We start from the raw sequence: 10379 nt of genomic DNA on the forward strand, positions 1-10379 counted from the left end.
AAGTTTGTTGCTATTACTTTTCTAAGCGATCTGAGTACCGGTACTTCCGGTACCGTGTCTCAAACTGGCCTTTTTTCCCATAGACTCCCATTATAAACTTTGGAGGTTTATAACTCGGCAAGCTTTTGAACTATCTACACCAAACTCGGCCAGCTCCTTTAGGGTGATACTCTGAACAAAGGTTTAAACTGGTGTACCGACTGGCCTTTCGGGTTGTCCCGCAGCCCCGCCCCCAAAATATGCAAAATCAAAAAACTTTTTACAACATGGACATGTGACATATCAAAACAGTCACAACAATGATGGGAACTTCCTCACAGGTATTCTGATGCCGTAACATGCTCATCTCCACTTACCTCCAAATGTTTTGGCACCCTAGCTTTCTGTTTACTTGCTTCCAAAAGTAACACTGACCCTTATGTCCACTCGCCTCCAAAAAGCACTGGCCTTTGCGAATAATTGCATTGTCAAAGCCAACATCAAAGTTTGTCGTGACGAACTTTACAAATCTAGTTATTATTATTATTATTATTATTATTATGTTGGCTTTGTAGAAGCCAACATTCTGAAATCCGTTATAAGCTTATTATTATTATTATTATTTATTATTATTATTATATTTTCTTCTTAGACAAAAATTTATCAAGAGTAACTCGTCCTAGGGCTTTCGAGCCACATGCACCAAATTCGGATATGTCGTAGACCCTGGTCTGAAGTTTGTTGCTATTACTTTTCTAAGCGATCGGAATTCCGGCATTCCCGGTACGGAAGCTCAAAGTGGCCTTTTTTCGTATCCACTTCCATTATAAACTTTGGAGGTTTATAACTCGGCAAGTTTTCGAGCGATTTACACCAAACTCGGACAGGTTCTTTAGGACGTTACTCCGGACGAAGTTTTTGTCTCGGCGTTCCGACAGAACTTTCGGTTTTCCGAATAAACAAACAAACGAAACGTTAAACAGCATGACGGGTGGATAAAGAAGTTTTAATGTCGTATTTTACTCACGTCAGACAGTTTGGGGGGTAAAGAAGTCATTCCAGAGAGCACATAAAAATAAAGAAAATTCACAGAGGAGAAATTTCAACTTGGATCAGTCAACACAGGGCAATTCGAGTTAGAACGATGTGCTACACGACTATGACACTGTGGCATTATGAACTACAACCGCTGCATCTGCCAAGAGGTTACGACTTAAAGAAACATTTACACCCCGAACCAAACATCCATGAAGATACGATTGTAATTAAAACACATTTGTAAATGCTTGGCTTAAGCCGTCATTTGGGGAATTTTGGGGAAGTGTTAGTGTTATAGATGGGATACAAAGTTCTTTAATGAAGCAGTCTGCAATAAAGAGATTTAATGTATATCATCTCACTCTGCACCTACAGTCCAGACAATTCCACAACTCCAAAATTATTGGCACCCATCATGTGGACAACTAAAATGAACGTGTAAAATATTAAACTAATAATAAACTGTAATTACCGACATCGACACTTCCAAAATGTTTTAAATAAACCCTGAAGTGTCTAGAAATAAAGGTCTGTTTTCGAAGTCTGCGATAAAATTATACCGTTGTAGAACTGTCAAGAAATCGGGAGACCGCATACGTGTGACGACGACGATCGCGACGAGAGACGGAGAGATGATGTAAAAAGCGAAAACAAGCAATGATGCATAGTAAAGTTTAAAAAGTAGGAACATGAGAGAAAGAAAAAGTGTGTGAATAACGATACGGCATTCTCGTACTTTACCGCTCATTTTCACGCCGGGTGCCGATACGTCTGGAGCCGAACGGACTTGCCGTCATATACAATACAAGAAAAAACCAAAGATTTTATAAAAGGTCTGCTTTCCCACACAGCATACTTACAGCAGACCAAACCACAGCAAACAGGACACACTCTTACAGTCTGTGGGTTTTTTTTGTTTGTCTGTGTTTTTTGTAAGATAAAAACTAAAAACTAATAAAAACTATCAAACAAAACAGCAGCACAAGGGCTGGTTTTCTTATGGAGTCATAGGTTCTTTTTGTGCACCTTTTGTACTTCTTTCCTCTAACAGTGACCACCTCGTCCTTAGGCCTCGTTAAGTGTTAGAAAGATTTGCCTTTTTTGTTTTAAGGTCACAATCAGAAGCTGGTGGTTTGTTGTTTTTTTTTTTACAGTCGAGTCTCCACCGTGTCCATGCTCTCTTGCTTGATTCTCCTGTTCACAGTTGGCCATTTAAAGCGGTGTGAGCGTTTCTGTGAGCTCGGAGGGAGGCGAGAAGGTCACGGGTTCTAGTCGGGCGGCGCGCCAGGCGCACCATGCGTGGAGAGCGCCACACTTTGATGGTGGAGTCGTCGCTGGCTGACAACAGGAGCTCCTGGTCGGTGGGGCTGAAGGCCACAGAGTTCACCACATCGTCGTGCTGCAGGCGAGCCAGACAGATGTTGTAATGGCGGTCCCAGATGTAGCCATGCTTGTCTTCAGCGCCACTGCAGAATAAGGTGGAAGAAGACAGTTTACACCACAGATATGAAAGAATAAAAATGCCTAATGTGTCTGAAGCAAATAAGTGTAGTGCAGAATAGCTCTAACTGAAAAATAAATAAATAAATTGCATCACGTCAACAGTGCTTGCATTTTAATTGGCTGCAATTCAACATGGTTGTATAATTAAGCTGTGCATTGTTCAAAGAAAGACATTTCAAACACAGTTTCATTGTTAAAAATTTCAATGTCAAAATTCACCCTTCCAAATAATTTGCCCCAAAAACATGCTTCCCTGCTTCACCAGCAGGTGGTGGGTGCAAGCGGGGGTTGATGAAGACCAAAGCAACAGGTAGAGAAAGGCAATGATTATAACGGGTTAGCCGAAACGGAGCAGGGGGTAAGTAAAAGTAATGATTATCAGTGTCTTTATATGCTTAAAAAAACCTTACTATAAGACAAAAGCAGAATTTAGGCGTAGGTTCTTTGTCTAAGCAGTTACTTTTATTAAGCTTTTATTTTGAATGTTTGTATGTTTGTTAGCTTACAGTTGCTAAATACTTGAATATTTAATGTAAGTCGAGCAATACTGTTTTCTTCCTGGAAATAAAAAGGTTGTACAATATGTGCTATATGGACAGCACTAAAGGAAAAACAGAACGATTATGCAGGTTATTTATTTACAAATTTATTATATATTTACAAATGACTGCAAGGGAGAAACTGATGGAAATTAGGATTATTCCAAATAAATATACGTCATTGTTTTTGAATATGTTTACACTTTGAGGACTTTTGGCTGGGATATGTAAACATATTCAAAAACAATGACGTATATTTAGTCCCATGACCAACTCAAAACAAACAATTTTATGGTCTAGGTTTGCTGGTGGCAACAACTCCACCTCTGTGTCTGTCTGTTTAAAAAAAAAAAAAAAAAAAAAACACTGACATTTTTGCATCAGCTCAAAGAGACAGAATACATAAAGGGCTGATATAAATGACAGGGACCAAAGCTTGTGGACCTGGGATTCGAACTCACAACCTTCTGATCAGTAGTCCAACCCCATAACCACTAAACTACCACATCTACAATTCTGAAACAAAAGAGGCGGAGCTACATATGAGCACAGTTTGTGATGTCGCAAATTTGAACCTTATGCACCTGTGCACCAATTACGTCTAAGATTACGTGACGATGTTCAGTAGCTGTGGCCGATATGACCGATATATGGCCGATATATCAGGACATTTAATGATATTTAAAGTGCTAAAAATTCAGGAAATATTTCTCAACAAGTCATTCAACCACACCGTGTTTGTTTTGGGGTTTAACACACACATCACATGCTCTGATTGACTCCTGACATACGAGTGCTCACATGAGTGCTGAGTAAATACACAAAGCTACTGAGTCATGGGATGACGGTGTAAAAGTTCTAAACTAATTCTGTAGCTGTTTTATGCCACAGAGGGTTTTTAAGCAGGTGAAAAAGCAGGTTTCAAAGAAATTATATTAACATACAAGCTGACATGAGCTTTTCTGTTACGTGAGTGACATACGATGATAACACACACACACAAAGAAATATAATTGTCAGTTTAATAATACACATATACAAGTTGTTGTAATTGTACACAGTGCTGTACTTTGCTATTTATATTATTAAGACCAAAAAATGATGTGAGTGACTGTAAGATCTGGCACCGGAGACTTGGCCCAGAATAAACGTCTACAATATATCCAGGATCAGAGCTTTGGAAACAAGAGTCAGCTTGCTTAGAAAATGTTGCTCTAGTTCGCCCCATAGTGGTATAACAGAGACTTGCTTTAATTAATTAAATAAATACATAAACAAAGAATCCCTTAAGACATTTACCTTGCCACAAAGTCACGGCTGACGTCGAGGAAAATAAAGAAGCATTCGTCGTTAGGGGTGAAGGCTCGGTGCGCACGGAGGCTGCGACGTTCCTCTCGCAGGCTCTTTAAATCGATCACGTGCATGTCGATCTCTTCAGCTATGGGTGGAGGAGCCATGGGGTCCGAAATCACGCAGCCTGCTGGCCATGCGCGACTGTTCACGTACAGGTATCTGTTAAAACCAAATTACACGCATCTTTTACAATCTAATACAGTATTATTAAGTACGAAGACGTTGAGAATTTGCTTGCTAAAAAATCTAATTGTGGGTGTGTCTGTTGCGGTTCAGACGCACCCTGGTGGCCTTACTTTGTCACTACATACACAGATTTAAAAAACTGGTCATTTTTATACACAAGACATAAATACATGTTGCAGAAAGTTTTTGAAGTGACCTGTGGTCTGGTGACAAGCCCATGCCGATAATGTGGCCGTGAATATCGATCACATGATCTAGTGAATCAAAAAATTCCTCAGCGCTGCGCTCTTCCCCGAGTACAGGTCCACACGTAGTCATCTGATCAGGCATTATCCGTTTAATACCTGAAACACACACACACACACACACACACACACACACACAGAGTCCATTTAAAATTTACATTCGTAACCATGGTTGATGCATTCGCACCCAGAAACATTTCTCCTTTATGCACACACACACAAACACACACACACACACAGATAAAACACACACCTATCTGGTGAGGTGAGTAGGTAAGGCTGCCTGTGGTAAACAGTAAATAAGTCTTGTCCTCTCCCTCTCCAGGGGCAGAAGGTGCTACCAGGCTCGGATTGGGCGCTTTGGTGTGACAGCTACCCATGAGACGAGCCACTCGTACCTCTAGTTCACGGTCATGAACGCTTCCACTCTGAAGACCCTGAAGACAAAAGCAGCACAAACACAACAAATGAGCTTGTTTGTACTCGTTGTGGTGGTGTTAAAAAAAAAGATACAACACTGCAGCACAGACACTAAAGGTTTTCTAAACCAAGTAAATATCTAATTATTGCCTTCACGGTTATTCCTGTGAGAAGTCAGCAGTTGTGTGTGTCACATTCTGTACCCACGTGTCTGACATGCTCCAGTCTGGACGGGCTGAGATGAGGCAGATTAACAGAGCGTCTCGTTTCGGCACACTCTTCGTCCTCTTCGTCTCTCTCGTCGTAGTCTTCTTCGCTGTCTGAAGCCAAGTTAAAAAGCAGAGGCTGGTGTTGTTGAGATTCTCCTTTGTGTTGCTGGGCCTGAGATTGCGCCTCGTAGTCGAGCAGCAGGTCCGGCGTGTCGTGCCGTCGGCAGTGAGCCACCATCACCGTGCGAATGGTGCTGGCGTTGATGTTCTGGATTTTGAATAGGCGCTTGACCACGTTGACATTTTCAGACTCGATGTCCTGTCGAGACAGAGAGCGAATTGTAACTTATTAATAAGGTTTAAGGCGACTTAAACGACTCTAGCTTCCTCTGTATATCTCTCTTGGTGCTAGATATTGCACTTACAGATTAAAAACATACAGAACAGGATACGAAGGTCAGACCTGGAAAGCTTTATTGAGCCAAAGCACGGTGCAGGAAGTCATGTTGCCAATCCAATGCAGGTTGCCAGAAATTAGATGAGTCTCGTTGAGCCAGCAGCCGAAAACATCATACGGCTTGTTCCTCACTCGTGAGAGCAGCGTGTAGTTCTCTACAGATCAGGATCAACTTGAGTGAATATACAGATACTACAGAAAGCAAAGAGTATTTGCTAGAGGCTGAGCTGAGGCTATTAAAATATATTAATATGTCCTCGCCAATGCTTTCGCCATTGAGATCTGAGATCAGGGTTTTCCCGTTAACAGGTTTTAGTTATCTAGCACCACTTGCCATCTCGATAATAATTCGTCTTTGTGTCTCTTTTGTCAAATCTTCCAGCATCCTGAGGGTAAAGTAAAGAGTGTGTCATGGGTTGAGTGTTTCTCACCTAAGCTGATGACAGCGATCTCTCCAGAAGAGGAGTGTTGTGGTCCCAGGTAGACCCCTGATACCAGCAGCAGAGTGTCGTCGCTGTTGAACTGGGAGAACTGCGTGTAGCCCCAGTTAAACTGACGCATGCTGGAGCTGTGCACCAGAGAGATGGTGCCATCTGGCTGCTCGGTATCCCAAAGCTAACACAACGAGGGTATAAAGTGTGTAGAGATATTAGTGTTCTCTTAGCTGTTAGCTGTCACAAAAGACTATGTGGTGAATTTTCTGAAGCGGACGATGAATCTCACCTTGACAGTGCAGTCTTTGGAGCAGGATGAGAAGCGATGTCCGCTATGAGAGAAGGCCAAATGCAGAACCTGGTCATGGTGCTCCTTCAGAGTCTGTACCTCCACGCAGGGAATGCAGTCATACAGCCGCTTAAACTCTTTGTACCATGACACGGCGGCTGCAAGGCACAAACAGGTTATACAGTGTCACAACCTAGAACAGAACCTATGGACATATGACTTGTGTTCACCCCGAGTGCTCTTATAACCCTAGTATAGCTCTGGTGCAACCAGTTACCACTGGAAGTCATATAGTTGGTTATAATTAGTCACAATTTGTCTACCTGAGGGCAATTATAGCGTCAGGTGATATGAATAGAAATATACCCCAGAGTTTGTTGGGGAACAGTCCTAAACACACATGAAGGCCACATGAAGATATCAAAACAAAGTTCTGGCATTGTATTATTCAGGGATTGGCTATAAAAAAAAAAATCGCCCAATTTTAAACATTCATTAAATTCAATTTATCATTTTTACAACATGGAAATAACAGAGATTTTGTCTAGAGGAGACCATCCATGAAAGCTTTTGAGTACCCGGTTAAACCAACATTATGCTTCACCCCAGAAAGAACAGCCATACGTACTAATAAACTACATAATAAGTAAGTGATAAACCTTTTAAAAATTCAGAAAATGTTGACGTTTTTATCGTATGGTTCCAATTTAATGCACGTCATAAAGATAATATATTTTATCTTTTTATATAACTGTCTGTTAAATCAGGCACAGGCTCCCCGTGACCCGAGGTAGTTCGGATAAGCGGTAGAAGATGAATGAATGAATGAATGATGAATGTCTGTTAAATCTGTGTCTTTTCTTAAGACTTTTAGGAATTTCTTTAGGAAGAACGTTTAAAGCTCCTCGGTATGATAGATGCAGTAAATAAAGATTCGGTTAAAAACAATACAGTAGTCTTTTAAAAGAAGTATTATTACTTGTTAGTAACAGGTGAAGCTTTCACACTGGCTCTCTCACTATATATGATCTTATATAAAGATCCGTAACAACATAGTTTTGTCCATTATGTGCATTTTTATATCCTTATATACTGCAAATGGACTGTATACATTCATATATTGGTCAAAGGTGGTGTGAGTGACCAATAAACCCAAATGAAGAACCCAATTTGTTAGGCTCCTGCCCGACTGCAGTACCTGGGTGGCGAGGTACAGAGCGTGGGATACGGTAATAACTATAGAACAGCTCCCTCCACAGGAACTCGTCTCTAGATACGGCCAACCACTGGAGACACGTCAGGCCGGCGTTCAACACCGCTGCATGGGGGAGACGCAGGAAGATCTCCAGGACCAGGCTGTCCGGTAAGTCAAGAACGCTCGCCATCCTGACATCCTGAAACAGCGGGATGTCAGGGATCGTTACGATCGTTTTGGTTATACAACCGAAATATTACATCTGTGTTTGAAGTAATAGGGAAATAATCTACATTATCTTTTTCTTCATAGACTAGTGACTTCGAGCCACCTTCAAAGGATTCAACGGCTTATAATCATACATCAAGTTATCTAATACAGTGCCAGGGAAATACACAACACTATCATGCACTAGTATTGAGGCAAGATCTCCTAAATCAACTAAAAGTTAAAGTTACCTCGATCTCCTTCAACTAAAAAGCTGACTAAGATAACTGGATTCTGAGAGCATCTGCATTTTAAGTCTTAACAAAACTCGTAATCCATCAACCTTACGTTTACACGGATGAATAATACGGTGTGAAATGTGTGTGATTTGTCATCGACTTCTTAAAGAAAAGTCGTTTTAACAGATTTGTAAATTTTCTTTACCCTTTCCGGTTGACGATAGTGTTGAAGTGTGAAGAAAAAAAAATTCTTTCAGCATTAAGGATCAATAAACTCCAGCCATCTCTGGTCGAGATGAGATGCTAAATATCCTCATTTTTGATCAACGCTCCTTCTTTCTCTATGTAACCTCTACTTTCACCCCTAAAAACAAGACATTAACAAGACATATTTATCTCACCAGAAGTTATTGTGAAAGTTTAAATAGTTTTATTTACAAATCCATCAATCCTGGACCATCAGATCATCAGACCAGGAACATATGTTTTTTTTTTTTCTTTTTATGAACTGCATTGGTGTTTCTCTTAAAAACCGTGGCTATGGTTTAGAAGGGAATATTAATCAAGTTTATTTTGGGCTTCTTTAGCAGACAGAAGATATGAAACAGGTCTCAGGACCAACATCTTAATGTTTATTATAAAAACAAAGGTATAACCTTTAACTAACAATGTCACTCCTTGTAAATTATGGTGGAAACAGAACCTCAGTTTCAATACTAGTTATTAGTTTTGTAGTAATCTAGAAAGAACAATACATTTTGATCATTTAGATAACCTATTATTTATGTATTTTACTAGATAAATAAAAGACACGGGTGTTGGAAATGTCCAGGAGTCACATTACTACAAAGAAGTAACTAGCTAATGCTAATCCTAATGCTACAGCAAGCTAATGCTACGGCGGTCCAGAACCTAGTGCGTGCGTATACCGATATTTACGGTACAAAGAAGAACGACAAGTGGACTTGTTTCATTTCAAACTAATCACTACGTCCTACTCCCTTTAAATGCTACAAATCCTTCATAAAAAAAACTCCCAAAGTCTGGAATCCAATTCAATTTGGGACGCGTTTAAAACGTAATTTTTATGAAGCGAAATCCATGCAAATCTTATACAAAACAAGTGAAAGTTTTCGTCTCGTGCGACCAGTGATTACCATAAATCACCGTTTATACGAACAATTCTACGGCTATTACATACCGTTAGCTAGCGACTCCAGTTAGCTAGCTAAAACAGCACTGTAATGTATTGTATAAATTACAATAAGTGAAATGCATGAAATGCATTTGTTAAAGACCTAAGGCTACAAGAAGTACAATCGCACAGCACCTCTTAATTAGCAGTCAAAATCATGCATAGCTACATGCTAAAAACAAGCTAACACCCAGCAAGCTACATCGTTAAACTAGGTATTTAGTTTAGTAAAAAGTACACAGAAAACGTATTTAAGATATATACATCTTGCTTGTTCGCATAGACTATAATTAATCTTAATGTCATACCTGTCAAACGCCGGTTACTGAAGTAATAACGTGTAATGTCTGTTTACGCCTCAGCTCCCAGACCAAATAAGTCGAACAATGATAACGTGCGAATGTAGAATTCAGGATAATGTAATCTATCGACGATTCATCGAACACAGAGCAATTTTAATTATTTATATTTTTCAGAATTAAATACAAAGTGCAAATCCTGCAAAGATTTGTCCAGAATATAAAAGGTGAATTTGTGTTATAACTAACTACTGAACGTTTGTTTTGCACTTTCATGCTTGCAAATAGAATGGAAATTATATTGAAATATGATCAACTAATAATTCATTCATTCATTCATTCATTCATTCATTCATTCATCTTCTACCGCTTATCCGAACTACCTCGGGTCACGGGGAGCCTGTGCCTATCTCAGGCGTCATCGGGCATCAAGGCAGGATACACCCTGGACGGAGTGCCAACCCATCGCAGGGCACAATCAACTAATCTAAAGCTTATAATAAAGGAACAATATCAGATTGACTATGTCTTATATTTAGATGCTTTTGATTGCCATTTGTTCTTTTCTGAAGAATAAAGCTTGGGTTTGGTT

General features: G+C 40.0%; 1 protein-coding gene across 2 annotated transcripts; it reads right to left on the bottom strand.

The window, feature by feature from the left end:
• Positions 1-966: 966 nt before the first annotated feature.
• On the bottom strand, positions 967-9908 carry fbxw5 (F-box and WD repeat domain containing 5). Of its 2 annotated transcripts, XM_060863104.1 has the most exons (11): positions 9797-9864; positions 8499-8657; positions 7851-8046; positions 6653-6810; positions 6361-6544; positions 5936-6084; positions 5471-5791; positions 5097-5280; positions 4795-4942; positions 4359-4571; positions 967-2483 (listed from the first exon to the last, which is right to left on the bottom strand). In XM_060863104.1, exons 3-11 carry the CDS (start codon positions 8035-8037, stop codon positions 2216-2218), a joined length of 1812 nt encoding a protein of 603 aa, XP_060719087.1. In that variant the 5' UTR covers positions 8038-8046; positions 8499-8657; positions 9797-9864; the 3' UTR covers positions 967-2215. The 2 variants fall into 2 exon arrangements, with proteins under 2 accessions (XP_060719087.1, XP_060719088.1); XM_060863105.1 differs by lacking the exon at positions 8499-8657 and having other exon boundaries at positions 9797-9908.
• Between the last annotated feature and the right edge of the window lie 471 nt (positions 9909-10379).

Source organism: Tachysurus vachellii, chromosome 26, assembly GCF_030014155.1.
Source record: "Tachysurus vachellii isolate PV-2020 chromosome 26, HZAU_Pvac_v1, whole genome shotgun sequence".
Classification (NCBI taxonomy): Eukaryota; Metazoa; Chordata; class Actinopteri; order Siluriformes; family Bagridae; genus Tachysurus; species Tachysurus vachellii.